Source organism: Palaemon carinicauda, chromosome 4 (assembly GCF_036898095.1).
Source record: "Palaemon carinicauda isolate YSFRI2023 chromosome 4, ASM3689809v2, whole genome shotgun sequence".
In the NCBI taxonomy this organism is placed as follows: domain Eukaryota; kingdom Metazoa; phylum Arthropoda; class Malacostraca; order Decapoda; family Palaemonidae; genus Palaemon; species Palaemon carinicauda.
In genome coordinates this window covers 157,781,051-157,801,422 of record NC_090728.1, presented here as the reverse complement: position 1 = coordinate 157,801,422, position 20,372 = coordinate 157,781,051, and the positions used below count along the sequence as shown (strand labels likewise).

The following is a 20,372-nucleotide window of genomic DNA, read 5'->3' as shown; positions in this document are numbered from 1 at the left end:
TATATATATATATATATATATATCTGTACCTGCTAAGATACAACCCTCGATGGAAAAGCAGGATTAAGCCCAGTGGCCCCAACAGGGAAAAAATATTTAAAAACAGTAACGATATTAAAACAAATAGTATATATATATATATATATATATATATATATATATATATATATATATATATATATATATATATATATATACAGTATATATATATTATATATACTATATGTGTACATATACATATAAATATACATATACAGACACAATATTCGTTGGGTTTTATGGGTAGCTTTAGATAAGAAAATTTATATATTCATTAAAGCTGCATATAAATTACCACCTCTATGTGGTGAAGGTTTTTGCATATTAAAAGTATAAAATCTGTATAGTAGAAGTAGAATTATTATTCACAAGCTACGTAATTTGTCCTCTGAAATGAACATTAAGTGGGACTTTTTGGATTTTAGGGAATTTTTACAACATTGATTTTTTATCAGTCCAGTATTGACCACATGTAAAAATACATTTTTTTTTTCTTCCAAGTACTGCTACAGTCTTTGATAGCCTAACAGCTGATTTTGCTGGACAATGGAATGCATACGTCGAAGTTTACCTATCTTACCAAAAGACCAAACCAATTCAATAATGTAATAAAGTAACGCCGTTCTATATAATTTGAGAATTTAATTCGTTTGTTATTTATTTTGATTTTTGAAGATATGACAATTTAGATTTCTTTTATTTCTTTGAGGTATGCAGTATACAATAAATCTGACTGGTACGTAGATTTTAAATCTGGTATTGCCAGTTGTAAGGAATTAAATTAGTGTCATTTAAATAATTGTAATTCCATGTTCATTGATGAACATTACAGAAATCAATAAGACAAGAAGTCGGTTAACTATTTTACCATTCCACTCCTCTTGTAGATATTATTTATTTAATCACAGTTGCATTTACTGCTGATTATGTCTGACTTCTTAATGAATAGTTTCTGGCAACGTTGTATATGTTGAGGGAGTCATCGGCATGGTGACCTTTGCACAGTTACTTGAACTATTGATTTTCAGGTACAGCATTATTTCCACTTAGTCCATCATTTCGCCGCTAATGACACTGTTAATTGGTGTAGGCATTTGAGAACAACCTTCTGTTCTGGCATGTAGATCAAGCGGGATTGCACCTGGCCACTTTTTCCTCTGTTTACCCACAAACTGCATAATACCTAGGGAAGGGTGTTGAGAAGCAGTGTCATATTAGTTTGATGGCTGCCATCTGGTTCAGGGCCCTGTATACTCAAGGCCAATAGAAAAAGGTCAGTCGGACAGAGGCATACAAGAATACAAGTGCTGACAGGGAGATATACGCTTTTGCCGACGTCACCCATTGGATAAAATTAATCGGAACTAACTTGATTGATTCAGGCTTTTACTTAAGCTGTGATTTCATATCTGACACAAGCATCCGTGAAAAGTGGCAAAATCTAGTACAGAATATGGGCTGTCCTATAAAATTAATGCATTCCATCTATCTGTTAATGAACAGCATAGACAACGTGTCAAGTATTTTGCAGTTATTACCGTCATCTTGTGCAAGTGCTTAAAGGTATTTGTGAAGTAGAGGTCTGCTGGAATCCAATAACTGGCAAGCTACCTCCGAATATATCTCGGTTTAACCGACTGTATTGATATAAGGAATTCAAACAAGTATGGCTATATACCAGCAAGAAATAGTTTTGGGGTTGATAAAGATTTTCAGATAAATACTTGGGAAATGGCCATAAAGGTAATGACTTTTTCAAAAGTAAAATCACAGAAGACAAGGTGCCTGTACAGTTTTCAAAAAGGCCTAATTCTTTCTGGCAAGTCAGTTATAAGTCTTTCTAATATGGTTTTATGTCTTTAATGCAAATTGCTTTATGACGCAAACGTTAAATAAAGATAAGTAGAGTATCTGTTCGGTTACATAAGGCAAATGGAAATGGAGAGCATGTTTCTTTTCATCAAAGGCGATAAAGAAAAATTTCTTAAATAACGAAAGAGAAAGGAAACTACAATTGAAGGGGTTAACATGAAAAAATGTGAAGTCAAAAAAATAATTTAGTCATGTCTTCAATTTGTGACAGTAACTATTATACAATATAAAATTATACTATTACAGTAAATGTTTACTAAATTCACTTAGAAACGTTTTAACTGCCCTTGTCCCATGCAGATCCTTTATAGATCCTATAAATTATAAGCTTGCATTGTTATGAATTTCCCCTAAAATAGTACTTTCATTTTGAAGCAAATTATAAGGATATATTGTGGCATTTATTACACAACGTTCAGTTTCATGTTAGAATTAAACCATTGTTTATAAAAAATATAATGACTTTCAAAGCTATGATAACTCATCACATCTACGTATATGAATACATACTCGTGGGATTATAACACATACTAATCCCATAAATGCGACGTCATATTTTAAACTTATAGTTATGGTTTAGGTACATTCTATGCATGCAAAATTTGGCAATGTGCGCAATTATTCCCATAGCGTTACGGTAATGGTTTCATAAGGTCCGTCATTCGTTTTGGATATTCTTCCAACTGCTCCCCGTTTCCGCCCACTTAAATTATTTTGATATATTTTATGGATGCATCATAAGTATATCATGAGCCAAATTTATCTGTATTCTCTTGATGCATGATGATATGTAGCATTGTTCACGAATTTGCATGTCAGCCATAATGTTGACGTATTAATGTCATCATATGAAAGCAAGATAAATATGGCAACGACTGAATTTATAACAAACCATATATGACATTAAAACAATATAACTCAAATTCTCATTTCCTCACAAGAATTCATGTGTCAATAATTTTCTTTTATGGCATTTTGCGTCCGTCACTATCAACACCCCCCCCCCATTATATTTGTGCCAATGGTAATGTGTGAAACGAATTCTTTTTTTTTCCTGTAATAACCAGGGTCTAGTGCCAAAGAGCCATGCTGTATGTGATTTTATTCAAGATTGGGTTTTCTCAATTTTTAATTAGAACTCTTGGGTCGCTATGTTTAGAACTAATTCTTCTTTTTGCAACTTACATAAGTGTTGGTGGGAAAGATATAACCAGCAGACACATTGTTTAGTTCATATTTTTATCTCTTTTTGTAAAATGTTTTCTTAGAATTTTGTCTGTGTAAATCATGCTACTTATATTTTAGTTTTCTGTACGTAGAATGGCTGTTGAATGTTTATATGCGAACGAACTATTATTAGATTTGTTCTCTAGCTATTGCATTTAAACATTTTACCCCATCCTGTTTTTAATGGATTGTTTAAATTAGTTCTATAAAGTACTTTTATTTTAATTTTGTATTCGCCATTGTTTATCATATACCATACATTATGATACCAAATAGTTTTCTATAAATTTCAATCAACATTTTCCAGTGAAGAAGTAATTTATATATTTCTTGTATTTCCAACAAATGAAAAAGATTCATCACCGAAGGAAATAATTGTACCGAGATATCAAACAATTCTCAATACATTTATTACGAAAGGATTTAAAGGATTCGAAAGTAATTTGAAATAGACTCAAACATAAAACATGTATTTATGAACGTGTAAGCGTTGGAACTCATTGGAAGAAAAATAAATGATGATATTCCAATGTTCTCTGCCACTTATTTTTGCTTATACAGTAGCATTCACAATACTGAAGTCTGCTTGTAGTTTACTCTAGCGCATGACCCACCAAATAGTATCAACGCGAGATATGTGCATCGTTTGACGGCAGACACGAATGTTCTGTTATGAGAGAATATCATGACCATCATCCGGCTACGCTTCGGTGGAAGAGCGATAGTGTGTAACAATTAAACGTCCCGATTTCATGCTCACAGATAGGACGGACGCTGGTTGTCGCTTATTTGTTGTTTATAACTGGTGATTATTGAAAATGGAGATGCTGAGCTTCTAACCTACCTTCTATTGGTTACTTCTCTTCAGTAATTCATTACTATAGTGTTTTTTATCAGTGGAGAAAATACAGTGGATGCATTTAGTAGAGACTGATAGATGGGGATTAAGTAATCCTAACAATATAGACCACTGAAATCCTGGCAATGATTTTCGAAGTTTAAAAGATTAGAATGAGTGAATGGACATGTACAGTATCTCTGCAAATATAAATTCATGCCTCTGAATTTTAAAAAATCCAAATTTCAGTAAAGTCCAAAAATACGTGTCCACTTATCTTACCTATAAATAAATTAACAACTGAAGATAGTGCCTGTTCTTAACTAGCCGAAGACTGGTTGGTTTATCATTAGCTTGTAATTGTGCCGTTACTTATCAAGGTTATTTAATTATAATTACACCATTAAATGATCTAAAAGGGTTTGGTTATAATATGAATTAACAACTTGACGATGGATCTAGCGACTAAAAGTCATTTTGACGAAAGGTCAACCCGTTCGTTCGGTAATACAAAGATCTGTTCAGTTAGATTTTCGACGCATATAAGTACATCCATTAGCAAAATATGTGATCACCAGTAACAGATAACAATCTTACAGTGATGAATGATTTTTAAAGATATGAGAAATGATTGCTTTTTCAACAACATATTACAGTGTATAATATCCTACATTGAAGGACAACTGCCTGACAACAAACTGAATAAAAAACAAAAGAACAAGTCAAAAGAAAGTATAGAATCTAAGAGAACTAACCAGCAATTTTAAAGTTTTATCAAAAAAAAAAAAATGAAATAACAGTTAAACAACCAATAATCAAGTCAAAGAATCACAGGAATTATGAATAAAAATAATAATAATAATAATAATAATAATAATAATAATAATAATAATAATAATACTTGAAAACATATAAACCTAATTTACAAATTTTTACAGTATTTTCTTTTTGTTGTGTTATGTGTTACAACCCTCATCATCATCTCCTCCTACGCCTATTGACGCAAAGAGCCTCGGTTAGATTTGGCCAGTCGTCCCTATCATGAGCTTTTGAATCAATATTTCTCCATTCATCATCTACTTCACGCTTCATAGTCCTCAGCCATATAATAGACACAAATAAATTAGATTACGTAACATCAAGTATTTTTTTATCAGAATTTCTTAATATACCATTTTAATCCGATCACTAAAAATTTCAGTACAGCTGGAACTTGCCTATAAATAACACATGAAACCCATATCCTTGTGTAGCTAGTTTCCATAAAGTAAGGTTTCCATTTATTGTCAATTAGATACTTGAAATCGCTCCTTGGTAGTTTCTTTTATGAGGTCTTGCAAAACCCGACTTACAAATCAGTAAATGGGTAAAAGTATTTTACATAGGTAATCTATGATTTTGTATGACAAATATTACTGTACATTTATTACATTTATTCAATTGCCTTTATCCCATCCAAGTATTAAAATGACACTGATGCGGAAAAAATAAGGATTTTGATATCGTAATAGGTGCACACGTAACATTCGTAATAGAATGGTGAATCAGAATAAATTTCAATGTTCAAAAAGTATACTAAAGCACATACGGCCTAGTGTAAACCAATGATATAATATTAAGATTTGGCCGAGAAAGATTTTAAATAATCTGAACCAACATAAGGGAAAAAATGCAGAGAAAGAAAAGGTGAAGAGGAAAGTAAAAGCACCCTCAAGAAAAGGCGTAAGACGCCCCTTCCACCGAAGTAATAATTATCCAGTGGGAGAACCCTTCCGTTATTACCTTGGCAGTGTTAGCACTAGTGAGAACGGAGGAGGCCTCTGGCCTCATTCTATGGTTTATTGCTTTATATTGTCCCCTAAAGGCTAGACACAATGGGTTGGTTAAACAAAAGCCCAATGACTGTGATACACGTCAGGGAAAGGCTTCAGACGCCACTACGCTTCTCTAGGTCAATCAATCACACTAAGGCGAATGAAAAATCTACGGGAACGTCTAATCCTCCAAGATGCCACTGTTTAGTGTGAGAGCCATACTAAGTATGGGACTAAAGATAAAGAGCACCCATATTTCCATAAAAGAAAGTAAGATATGTGTAGCATGTATTAATATTTGTTCATTATTGGTAGTTATTTGTTGCAATAGTTATTTAGATGTCTGTTTGAAGTAAGATTCTATTAGTTATAGAAATCATTCAGGAATTAAATTTATTAGAAACACGCACAAATATACTCTGATAGAAGTTACCTAAAGGCGTAAGGGACATTGTTTTTTTTTTTTTTTTTTTTCTCCAGAATAAATTTTGTACGAGAAATTACCGTCAAATCAAGTTTCTCTTTTGATGCTTTACAGGAATTCTAGTGTTTCTTGTTCTTTGGTTTTATGAAGTTTATTGTAATTTCTTTTCACTTTTTAAACATACCGGATATGAAAGATTGCCGATTCTTCTTATCAATGGGAGTTTAAGTATTAGTTTCTAATGTAAACGAGTTTCATTGCACATATGTTTTTCCAGCTTTTAAAATGTTAAATAAATGCTTCGGTAAAGAGATAGTAATCATTTGTAATCTTTGGGACCTAGCAAGTTGTTATTTTGAAGTAAAAGTAACAAAGCATCGCAGAAAAAGAATCATAATAATTAGTCATCAGATCTAAATGGGTGGATTATAATTTTTTGTAAATATTTTATTTCTTTTTGTCCAGTGATATATATTTCTGTTGATGCATTTTATAATTACACGAATGAGATGTATATCTTTCTTAACCAATCAGTCGATTATCATATCAGTTTATTAGACAAAAATGATGGGTCCATTCTAGTATTGTAAGGTTTTATCTTTGTATGTTCATATAATAGTTGCTTTCTGCGTGCCAGTAAGGATAAATAACATTCTCTTACTTGAGGATAGAACTCAATACTAGTGCTGGACGCAATCAGAAATCCTCTAAAATATTATTAATATTCTTTTTTTTATCTGAATAAACTTCGTTCAAAGAAAAAAGAATAAAAAGAGAAAACACCCTGTTTCGCAGAAGCACTGCATCATCATATATACTTTTATTGAATATATAGTAAAGTTCAACCATTCTGTGAGAGAGAGAGAGAGAGAGAGAGAGAGAGAGAGAGAGAGAGAGAGAGAGAGAGAGAGAGAGAGAGAGAGAGAGAATTACATTTACAAACCTATAACCATTTGGACTCCATAAAAATAATTAGGAAGCGTTTTTGACGAACATGTATTACACATGTCAAATATGGGTCATATACCTTCACTAAACTGCTATTTCCATATATATCATGGGTTTTCCCCTGTGAATTAAACTAACACTCACAATAGCGTTTATTTATGCACAAGCACATCAGTGTATATGTATCTGTAAATGTGCTTGTATATTTATATATTCATATATATTCATGTACGTATATATACATTTATATTCCTGTATGTACATATACATATACTGAATATTCATGCATATATACATTTGTATATATTTGCTTTCGAGAAAGGAAAATCATCTTAAACGATAAGAGGTGTAGCAAGATTTTTATGATTTATGAACAGCATTTTTACTCTTTAATACCAACTAATTCACATGCATGCTTCTGATATTTATATGTAGAGAAAATATTTTTTCTAGTTAGGTATTAATAATTCTTTCTCCCTGGTAGTGCAATTAAAACGTGAATATATGGACATAATTTACATAATATTGATATTTGTAAGCATTACTTGTAAATTTTATTAATATGTAAATCCAATTTACTGTAATTGTTGTGCCCAATGCTTTCCGGTAAACAACCGTAATCTCATATAAGAAGAAGTAGTAAAGAAACCCAATAAAATTCAGACAAAATTCTGCGCCATTAAGAGAGACCATATACAAGTTCCAGTAGTTTTTCTTTTCTTGATCTTATAATGCTTTTGAACCCTAATGCTAGAAAAATACTTTTCCGTTGAATTGTCTGCTTTCAAAATATTTAGAAAATATTACGCTTTTTTATTTCTTTATGATTTACTCTTAGAATTTAATTTCAAGGAGATTACATACAAATAATAAAGATCTTACGATGTTTCTCCTTTAATCTTTAGTTCTTTTGTGTGTGCTGTTATATATTGAGAGGGTGTTTTAATTCTTTTACCATTTATAATTTATTTACTGTATTAAACTGCCTTTTAGTAGCATTCCTTTCCGGAGGGATCACAAGAGAATGTTCTAGATAAAATCTATTCTTTGAGATTTCCGTCACGATTTCTCAGGTTTGTTGTTTTTTATGCATTATCATTGCAAGATAAACTAATTTTCGTGTACAGGCACACATACAGTATATATATATATATATATATATATATATATATATATATATAGTGTATATATATAGTGTATATATATAGTATATATATAAATAAATATATATATACATATATATATATATATATATATATATATATATATATATATATATATATATATATATATAATTAGGAGGCTCCGTAATATTTTAGATTCAGGCTATGAGCCAATGTAATGATGGCGGAGTCCCTACCCAAATACCCATCTTTTCTATTGTGGTGACAGAATGACGAATCTCGGAGAAATATATTTGTATATTTTCATATTTTGTAAGAGAAAATTGTTCAAAGAAGAATTTATATTAGCTTGCTTAGGTAAAATAAATTGTGTTTGCACAGAGTATATGGAATATTGCATTGATGGACGTATTTCAGAAATAACCATTCCTCGTACTCCATCCATTTAGCCTCTCGCGTTTAGATACTCTAAAGCAAGGTTTGCCTTTTATAAAAGATCTTTTAACATCAATCATTACCATCATTAAGCCCCTGTCTCCAGTTGTTATTGGTTTCATCATTAGCCTATCTTAGGTTGTTGTGTCCCCAAGAGCTCTTTTTTTTTTTTTTCCTTTATTAAAGCTTTTCAAATAGATGACCAATGAAAAAATTAGATCACACCCCTTGCCATTCGTTGAGAATCCTCCCATGAACTTTTCCTGACTTACTAAGTCACATTGTGCCTCCATAATTCTTACAGACGCGTCTGTCACGCTTATCTTTAAACAGAGGTGTAGATTATCCTCATTACTATGTCTAAGAAAAATTCCCGTATTTTCCTTAAAAACCCCGGTCGTGTGCTCAATAATACCTTTGATAATGCACCTCGAACTTTAGTTTTTAATTCCTTCAACCCCTGGCGTTGTTCCATTTTTTCAAATTGTTAATTTTTACAGCATTAATGACCACTCACGCAAACATTTTTAAGATTACGCTAACTTCATCATCTGGATCCATCGATCAAAAACACATTTTCTTTAGACTGACTTGTATTTTTGTTCTTGACGTAATTGCTCTCAGTCCAATTTCTTTACAATTACTTTCCTAACGAAGAACTCTCTATTTGGAGTAAATTGATGTTTCTTATTTTCCTTTAAGTTTTGATGGTTATCTGTCATTTTTCTCCTAACTCTCCACTTGGCTGCCTTATCCACAGTATACCTTTGTATGACATCATTTGTTATGCACTTTCATCTAAATCAAATAGAATAATTCTTTTCAACCTGTATTTTCATTCTACCAACAGTCGTTCTTCTCAAAACGCTCTTCTTACCCTTGTACATATCTTCCTTGCTGACACACACACACTCTCACTCTCTCTCTCTCTCTCTCTCTCTCTCTCTCTCTCTCTCTCTCTCTCTCTCTCTCTCTCTCATATCCATGCGTTGAACGATACTTACATGAATAAGCTTAGTAACAGAATTTTTTTGCCATTTTAAAGTGAATGGTTTTCAATAATTAAGCAACCAACACGAACACCATCAAACTCCTAAATAGAACCTAATCCCCTTGAAGCCTTTCAAGTCTGATTTCGCTAGTTCAGAGTGTGTTGATTCATATGGCAAGTTTCCATGTATAATTACTCAGTGTTAATTCAACTGTAATATGAATTTGGTTCTTGATATATACAACCACCCATATTGTAATGATCACATAATCCTTTGCCTTTGCTATTACTTAACATTATCTTTTTTTCTTTTTGCTACACACATATATATATATATATATATATATATATATACATTATATATATATATTATATATATATTATATATATATACAGTATTATATATATAATATATATATTATATATATATACATATATAAATATATATATTTATATATATATATATATATGTAATGTATGTATGTTGTATATACAGTTTCTACATGAAAATATGGGGAACTGGCACTGAAATTACTGCCAACGGGCAAAATGAGAACTTATATACTGCATATGTATATATATATATATATATATATATATATATATATATATATATATATATATATATATATATATATATATATGAATCTCTAACAGTGCCCACAAATATTTCATAAAGACTGAATTTTCATTATGCTCTCTCCAGGGTTAATAAAATCATTCGAAAAATAGGGAGATTGAATTATCTTGAGCTTAGATTTGTTATTAAATCTTTTTAAAAGGGCTAAAATGTTTATTTAACCAACTTAAAATTCTAACTATCCTGATTTTTATTTAGATAAAAGCGATTGTGAATGAATTCTATTACTGAAATTACTGCAGTAAAAATGTAGTCCTATTCAAGTCCTTAACGCAAGAGGAATAAGGCAGGAATACTTTTAGTATATGCCTATACATCATTCCTAAAGCCCAGAATATACCGAATTATCAATACATCATGGAAGTATAGATTTTTTTTTCCTTTTTTTGTTTATTCTTTCTGACAACTGAAGAAATATGTTGATGCAGTAATGGTGTCTGAGATGTGAATGTTTTATGAGCGTTTTTTTTTTCACTCTGGCCTGAAGCACGTGTTGTTTTCATTAGCGAACAAGAGGGGAACTCTGTAGAGAGCAGACCTCCACCAGGGTAGGTTATTTCTCGACCTTTTGGACTGATTTTATTCGTTTTGCTCCTTCGTGACCTTGATTTTTGAACTTCCAAAATTTGTTCATTCCCCGGTCTTTACATAATAGTTTGAAAAATTTCATTACTTTACAATTAAAGTTTTGGGTGTATGGTTGCTGACCGGAATTTGGACTATTGTTTGACATTGACCTTCGACCTTAACATGTATTAATTAGCGTGGATTTACATACTCAAATATGAACCAAGTTTGAAGTCTTTTTGATAACGATGTCCAAACTTATGGCTGATTACGTGAATTGGACATTTAGCTTGACCGTGACCTTGACCCTCCAAAATTTAATCACTTCCAGCTTTCTATATAACAGTTAATCCCTGCAAGTTTCATAACTTAACGATTAAAATATTGGCTAGGAAGGTGTTCTCAAACAAACAAACAAACACACAAACAAGGAATAAAACATAACCTCCTTTCAACTTGGTTGGCGGAGGTAACTAGATCACTTATACCTGTTAAAAAGAAACGGCGATGGAGATCATGACGATGTTCATGTTGAGAATAATTAAAGACGGAAATGAATAAGAACATGGATTTGGTTTGATATTAATGCAGATGATGTGCAATGCTTATTCATCCGAAAGCACTATGTTTTATTGAAGGACTCTCTAAGATACATATAAAAGAAGAAGTAAGTAAAAGATACCACGTGTGAGGGATCCACCGAAAAGAAGCCATTGCTCGAGTTTTAACTCATTAGTTAATGGGAAAGCCACAATAAATGTCACCCTCAGGGGTGAGAGATATCCGGCAACTTATTCCATCGTGTTTTGGGCGATCGTCATACATAATCATCAGATTCATCAATGCTGAGGTCATAAAGGTGAAGAATATTTTAGCATGGTAACTCCATTGGAAAATAAGAGATTTACGTCGATAGATTTCATGGGAGAGCAATTTTACTTACTTTTTAGTAAGGACTAGAGCCAATGAGTTGATTGATGTGCACACGCCCTTCTTTTACTTCTCTCTTCTTCTTCTTCTTCTTTTTCTTCTTCTTCTTTTTCTTCTTTTTTTTTTTTTTTTTTTTTTTTTTTTTTTTTTTTTTTTTTGTAAAATTCGTTTAATTTAACTAAATGTGTATATTTTTCATGTTCCTATTTTCAACATAAGGTATTAAGGTTCCGTAAAAGACTTGAGTATTATTATTATTATTATTATTATTATTGGGATTATTATTATTTTTATTTTTATTTTTGTTATGAAAACTTCACAAAAAAAAAACAAGCAGAAGAGAAACAAGATAGAAAGAGTATTCCCAAGTGTACCCTCAAGCAAGAGAACTCTAACCCAAGACAGTGGAAAACTGTTGTACAGACTATGAGGTTATGAAAATATAGTGTTCTTATTACAAAGAGACTGTAGAGAAAGTTTGATGAAAAGCTGAAAGATGAACAAGCAGGATTTAGAAAATGTACAAGTTGCACTGAACAAATTTTCATTTTGAGACATGTACACTAATGCGTAGAATATAGAAATCCGCTTTTGATGGCATTTATGGACTATGAAAAAGCCTTTGATAGTGTGCGCCGGCCAATTTTGTGGAGAGTCCTGCGTTATTGTGGAATTCTTCTTAAATATGTAAATTTGATTAAGTCTGTTTATGAGCATAGCAAGTGCAAAGTTGATGTTAATGGAGTCTTATCATATGAATTTCCAGTGAACAGAGGAGTACTCCAAGGTAATGTGTTGTCACCTATGTTGTTTATCCTCCTTATGGATTTTGTAATGCGAAGAACATTCAGAGATGGTGTAGAAGGATTAGACTCTCTTGGTGATAGGAATTCAGTAGACCTAGAATATGCTAATAATGCTGTCCTTGTTAGCAGAACACCCCAGGATTTGCATTGTTTGCTTACCAGAATGCGTGAAATATCACGCGAGGTTGGGCTGAAGATAAATAGAAGGAAAACATGATGAGAACGGAGTATGCAATGGAAGATGAAATATCATTGGAAGGAAAAAGGATTAATGAGGTAGAATCATTCCAGTATTTAGGAACTATGATCTCCAATACAGGGTCTTTAAAATTGGAGTTTAGTGAAAGATTGAACAAAGCAAATCAGACAATGGCTAGGCTAAGTTGAATTGTGAAATCAAATCACCTGATCTCCAATACAGGGTCTTTAAAATTGGAGTTTAGTGAAAGATTGAACAAAGCAAATCAGACAATGGCTAGGCTAAGTTGAATTGTGAAATCAAATCACCTGAAATTATATAGGTAAGGGGCCCAATGGTGACGCATTTTCCCTGGATTTTTTCATTCCATCGCTTACAGCTCTCTTGCTTTTTCATATTTTTTCAAGTTCTGGGTCTTGTTTTATTCACAGATGATTATATTTTCATGTGTTTTAATCAAATTTGATTTATCATTTATAGTTTTTGAGTTATTGGCGGCCGAAGTCGGTGCGTCACTATTATGCACATGTTCCTATGCTGACGCACTTGGCCCAATGGTGACGCAATTTTTTCAATTGCATGTACATTGCACCTGTATTAAATAAGGAAGAAATGAGGCACATAGAATGAAAGAATAACATTTAATAAGTAAATCAAATACAAAAAATATTACTAAATCAGCAAATTAACTAAAAATTAAGTTACATCATTAACACAACCAAAAAATTTGAATATTTTCATACATTACTCGATGAAATGAAGCACATGATTGACTACTAACATCGAAATTAATTAGACATATGTTAAACCATTAAACTTGAAGAAATAATGCTTATTAGCTACTTCCCTGAGTGTATGTGAGCAAAATTAGCCTATTCTATCTATTGAGGACTGACACTATTGCCGATTTGATGCTACTGTTGAACTTGAACCCATATTTTCTTTGGATTGTCGCTGCCTGTGGCTCCTGAAGCTCCACGACCTCCCTTCTATGCACAGGGAAAGAGATATCCTCTATGTCAGGGTAGACATAAAACCCTGGGGATACCTCCTTGAGGAACGTAACTGCAAGGCCCTGCTCCTGGACATCTTTCACCTAAGGATAAATTTGTCATTCTTTAGTTATTTTCACCCTAAATAGGCTAGGCTATGTGTCTAGTTTTCAAAGTAACCTAGGTTAGACTCAAAATCAAAGTGAAGACTTAGGTCAAATTTATGTGATTACTTACTTTTCCAATATAAATTTCAAAAGGCTTGTGCTTCCTCCCTTTTGTGCTGGTAGCTACCTTCTCCACCTTGACACCAACCCATGAATCCACTTCCGGTACTGTCATTGGTACCTGAAAAAAGAAATAGTTACGGTTCTGTCAGTGATAGGCTATTTGAAAAAAGAAAGTTACATTTGCCTGGCCTAGTTAGTTTTGTTTCTTTATTAGTAATGATATATGATAATCACAGAGTTCTATTGAGAAGCACTTAGAAGTACAGTAATAGATTTAAGCTCACCTTTATACAAAGGCTGTGTGGGTCTTGTTTCAAATCAATATCATCATCTGATGAATCTACTGGTAGTGGCAGAGGGACATCCGAGTTCTCACTGTCTGAGGATGATGCAGGTTTAGGAGGCACCTTCTTAATCCTACCAGTTCTCCTTCCTCTGAAGCCTTTCTTTTGAATTTTTGCTTTTCTCTCCTCCATCTGCATTTTGAGAGCTCGAATGGCTTTATCAGATGTAATGGCAAAAGTCCTGTCCATTTCATTGCGGGGTCTCTTTGGACCTTGGCCCTGCCTCCTCTCAGGATAAAAATTAAATGTCTTAAAGGCACTACTCAATGTTGATGGGGTAGTTTTTGTTGGGGCCCTTTGAAGCACAGGTGTCACTTGCGGTTCAGGTGTAGCATATGAAGTTGATGGTGGACAAGACAAGAATGGCAATGGTGTGTTTGTCCTGGATGACCCTCGAGATGATGACCTCGAAACAGAAGGATTTGGGCTGGGTATGGATCTTGAAGCAATGAACTCTCGTGCAGGATGTTGATCAAGCACGAGATCATCCCAAGATTTCTTGGGACCTTTTAGTTTCTCCATCTGTGATGTAGTGCTTTCAGGTGGCAGAATAGAGTATCCACACTGTATGAGGTAGCTGATGCATGCAGTCTCAAACATGCGACCTGAAGTTTGGGCACCTCGATGTGTTGTCATATGAAAATCAGTCTGACATGACTGCTCTGTGAATCCACCTGTAATTGAGTACAGAAAATTATATTAGATAAATAGCAGTGCAATAAAAATGGGAAATTAAGTAGGCCTATATTATGTAAAAGCAATACCCTATAATTTTGTGATAAAAAAAAACAATAAATTTTGAATGTGCAATACTTAATGGGCTATATGCTTACCGAGGTCTATGGCTTCAAATAATGTTGAAGGTTCCTCATGCACAGCAGCTGCACTACGAAGTTTGCTGTAGTCAGGTTTATCTGCATCAAAGGGAACTAGTCCACACTTTGAAAAGCCTGACTTTATATTTGCTGCTGATACAGAGTCATAGTAGATGGGCAGAAACACTTTAGCAAAATTCACTTGCGTTATCATGTCATCTGGGTTTTTCCTTTCGAACTCCTTGGCCCCTTTGGTCCAGTTCTTTTTAAGTGGGCCAAACACAGCCACATCCAAGGGTTGCATGATGTGGGTGGTATTAGGTGGTAGTCCGTACAGGATAATGTTCATACTCTTTAGGGAAGAGGCCAAATAGAAATTGTTTCGGGTTTCATGCCAATCCGTCCACACAATGACTGGCCGTTGGACATCATTTTCAGTTAGCCAATCATTGAACGTGTTGCACAGATATTCATACAAGTTTTCAAAGTTTATGTACCCCTTTTCGCTCTTCCCCACAGCACATAGCAGGTCTTCTGGAAACTGTTCCGCCATTTGATAACTTATCCGTTTTCTTGGATAAATTATCATGGGAGGCGGAACTCTCCCATCTGCACTTACAGTTGCTAGCACAGATATGTTGGCCTTGTAATTAGGACCACTAACTTCGAAAACATTTTTTTCCCCCTTGATAGCCAAAACTTTCCCATGTTTTGGTGACAGGGAAAACCCTGATTCATCAATATTAAAATTGCGTGAAGGATCATGTAATGCTTCTAATAACTCTTCCTCAGAAAAATAAGTATTTGCTTCAGCAAACCATTGCCTGATCACTGTCTCACATGTTATGGCGAGAGGTGGTCAAGGTTTCAGGGGTGCGGATGGCAACTTCAGGGTGTCTCTTCCGGAAAAGCCGCCACCATTTCCTCTTTGGAGCAGCATCAAATGAGGAAGGCCTTCTCCTGTGCGTTCCTTCTTCCTCCTCATTCTCCAGAATGCTAGTTACCGGATCAAGAACATTTTGTCTAGTGACGGGTTGTGCTCTCCTTAAAGATCCTTTGATGTAAGCCATTAGCACTGCCTCTTCAGCTTCTGTCAATAGAGATTTAGGCCCCATTTTCTTGCTGACAGGAGTCCGGCCAGTATGTTTGTGCCGAAGTGTGGCCTCTGGGATATTATATTTCTTTGCAGTAGCCCTTATTGACAGCCCATACCTGAAACAATTGTAAAGATTAGGAGAGAGAGAGAGAGAGAGAGAGAGAGAGAGAGAGAGAGAGAGAGAGAGAGGAGTTATGCTAGGTAATTTTTTTCATTATTTTCAACATGCAAATTTCATTATAAGGAAAAAATACAATAGTTTTCATATTTTACCCACGTGTTAATTTCTTCCAAAGCATCATCTATGTCTTTCTGAGTATATTGGCTTCTTGGGAAGAGCCGACTTTTAACAGTATTTTTATCCATTTTAACTGAACTTGGGTAATTTCCTTTTAATAATATTTACTTTTTGTTCCTGTTAACACTTAATTTATAATCTGTAAAGAAAACTAGACATGAAATAATCATTTCTAAAGTGGTGCCCTATGGTGACGCAGTGCGCATGGCCTAGTGGTGACGCGCGTCACCATATGGCCAGCTCACTGCGTCACCATAGGGCCCCAAATGTCCCATGTTCAAGGATTGATTGCTCATCTATGGTAAGTGATTCTGAGCTTTCTGTCCTATGTTTGAAAGGTCTAATATTGTTCTTCATGTTGGTGTGTATTAGACCTTCGTACAGCTGTTTTGAAAATGTGCGTCACCACTAGGCCACCACGATTTGGTGGCCCTATGGTGACGCACTTAGTTTTCCCTCAGCCACACCCAGACTAATCACTCATTGGTCTTAATATTCTCTGGACATCATCTCCAACCACCTTAGAGTACCCTGAAATAACAAATGTTAACAAAAATTACCACACATGGTCTTGATGCAAGCAAATGTAGAAAGTAAAATCCTTACGTTTAGCTAAGAAAAACAACAGAAAAGGTCAAAACTGTACATTTTCGGTCCTCGAAAAAAAAGTTGTAGATATATTTTCATACAATTTTCAGAGTGAAAAGAACATGCTCCAGCCTTTATTTTCTGACCTAGAGAATGTTCCTACGATTACTAGTATAAAAATTATCGTTTTTTTGTTTTTTTTGCGTCACCATTGGGCCCTGCGTCACCATTGGGCCCCTTACCCCCCCCCCTAAAAATCAGACTATATATCAGTTTATTGAGGTCGGTGTTATTCTATTGACATGAGTTATGGTATGACAATGAAACAGTCTCCATTAGATTTAGTAGATTCGAGAACAAAGCCCTCAGAAGGATATTGGGAGTTGAATGGCAGGACAGAATTAGAAATGAAACTATAAGAGAGATTACTCGAGTGCCATGTGGATGAGGTCATGAAGAAGTGTTGATCGAGATGGTTTGGGCATGCTCTTTGCACTTCCCAAGAGAGATTAGCTCACCAAATGTTCAGCTGTGCTCCACAAGGCACTAGAAGAGTTTGAAGACCCAGACTTACATGGCTGAGGATTATGAAGCCCAAAGTAGATGATGAATGGAGAAATAGTGAAATAAGAGCTGAAGATAGAGACGATTGGCGGAATATAACCGAGGCCCTTTGCGTTAATAGGTGTAGGAGGAGATGATGATGATATCCATTTATCTTCGACTTGAAAATTACGATGTTATTATGATGAAAAGGTTTGAATGCTAAAGCAATATTCAGTTTAAAGTTTTAAAAGTCTATAGCAAAATTATTTTTCTTAATATATTTAGACAAACATTATCTTATTGGACATCGGGTTTATTAGTAAAACTGCCAACCGTAGAAATGTATTGAAATGTACTGACCATTGTCTACAAAATGAAGCTATTTTCAAAATGTAATGTGCTTTATTTGCTTAATTGCCTCGTAGAGCCCAATTGAAAGTTTGGCAAACTAATCTCTCCTGATGAGTGTAAAGAGCATGCCCAAAATATATCCATATACCCTTCACCATGATTTTATCCATATATGGCCCTCGGGTAATCTCTCTTATTGTTTCATTTCTAATCTAGTCCTACCATTTAACTTCCAATATTCTTGAGAGGGTTTTGTTCTCAAATATACAAAATCTGTTGGATATGGTTTCATTGTTATATCACGATTCATGTCCATTTTCACTAATACTCCCAGCTCAGCTCTCATTCAGCACGCTTTGTCTCTTCACGCCACATTCTACAAAATAATCTACGTAATCTGGGAGTCACTTCATTTTCGGTCATTATAATTTCATTAGTTATTCCACTTTATCCAGGGGCTTCCAATATCTTGAGGTTTTTAATGATAGCTTTAACTATAAACACTGAATTCATTCAGGGCACATCAAGGTGTTCTTCAGCTTCAGGTATATCAATCCAATTATTCCCTTGATATCACCTATTCCTGACCTCACTAAAGTGTTCCATCTAACGTTGCCTTTCTTCATCTTCTGTTGTTATACCAGATCAACTCTCTTTTTGATGAGTATATGCTTCTTTGCTCCCGTAGAGATTTCATTGATAATTCTATGAACAATCCTTACACCATAGCCACTTCCTGAATCCATAGCTTTGTCAGCCTCATCTGCTTTCCTGTCTAATTATTCTCTCCACTCATTCCTGAATGTTCTTTTCACCTTATCAGTACTGGAATACTTAGCCTGATCTACCGTGTAATTTTCATTACTTCCTCATAAATTTTCAACATTTTATTTCTGTCCCAAATATCATTTTATATCCATGGTTTTCTCTTTTTAACTGCATGTTCTTCACTACCAACTGACTTATATATCTCATCATTCTTCATTAATTGTCTGCTCTTCTACATATTAAGTCTCTAAGACAGCAGATATATTCCTACATTCAATTGCTAATGTTGCTCTGTACCCATCATCTAGATGCTTTGTTGTATCAAACGTAGGTATTCTAAATTACGTGATATATTGGGTCTTGGTGAATGAACGACGAACTCAAGTATTTGTGGAAACTATGTCTTCATTTTATGCCTAATATCAGTTTCGTTTCGAAAGAAATTGTTTTTTTTCCATTATCAGGACATAGAAAAGGCTAATAAAAATAACAACAACCAAAATGAAAGTAATACAATACCATACCAATGAAATTTAGTAGTCTTAGAAAAGGAAACGATTCCGGTTTGTTCGACCATAGGAATTATATAAAATATAAGAAAATGGTTGTTCCACATAGGTTACTTGTTAAAAAGTCGCTAAAATGGTCATCCTCTGAATAATATCCAGATTTCCGAGATCAAATACCAAAATTATATCTGCCTGGTCATAACATATTTGTTGACATTGGGCAACTCATTCCCATTATTTTTAAGAGGTAAATACCAATGATGCCAAATCTTATTTAACTTGTTATTGATTTGATGATAAACCAGCAGTTATTCTAAGGTTTCTGTTAGAAACAGGACTGTCCATCTTTAATTCCTTGAAACTTTGACTTATAAAATCGTTGAAGTATAGGTTTTGGGATGTAAAATATACCAATCTTATTTCCCCACATGCAATGGGCTCAATTGAACATAAAAATCTAGAAACTAAACAAAGTTAGAATGCAACATGTTCTGTTAATTTCAGTTCAACATAAATTGCAAAATTATTACCCAAACTCTTTGGTTTAGTTCCCATTAAAAAAAAAACTAAGGAAAATTTAAATTATACGCTATAATACAAGAATTTAGTGAAAATTAACGAAAAACAAGTGATTTCAGGCAACTGAAAACTTAATTATGGTCATTACTTTATCTGAATATAATCGGGTTTTATGTAAGTGATTTCATTTTTATTTGCAAGAATATGAAATTTTTACATATTCTTTTACTCTAAGCAGTCGGATTGCACTAGAATCCACAACCCTCTTTCTGAAGACATAAGCCGAAAGGGCATTTTATTTAGGCATAGTATCGACTCATTGTCCCCTATAGAATGAAGATGAGAGTGCAGTAATAGCAGCGTGAGCAGTACAACGTACCCTGAAATAGCCGAGAAGCCGAGCAACCCATGCCACTGTAACAGGCCATGGTTCTGTCCATTATTTTACTAGCTTTGCAATTT

General features: G+C 33.8%; 1 protein-coding gene across 1 annotated transcript; it reads right to left on the bottom strand.

Moving 5' to 3' along the window:
* Positions 1–1,579: 1,579 nt before the first annotated feature.
* On the bottom strand, positions 1,580–16,480 carry LOC137639720 (uncharacterized). The gene is given in 6 exon segments (XM_068371966.1): positions 1,580–1,676; positions 13,751–13,950; positions 14,084–14,194; positions 14,361–15,094; positions 15,254–16,074; positions 16,076–16,480. Coding segments are annotated over 6 exon segments (2,238 nt in total). The 5' UTR covers positions 16,351–16,480.
* Between the last annotated feature and the right edge of the window lie 3,892 nt (positions 16,481–20,372).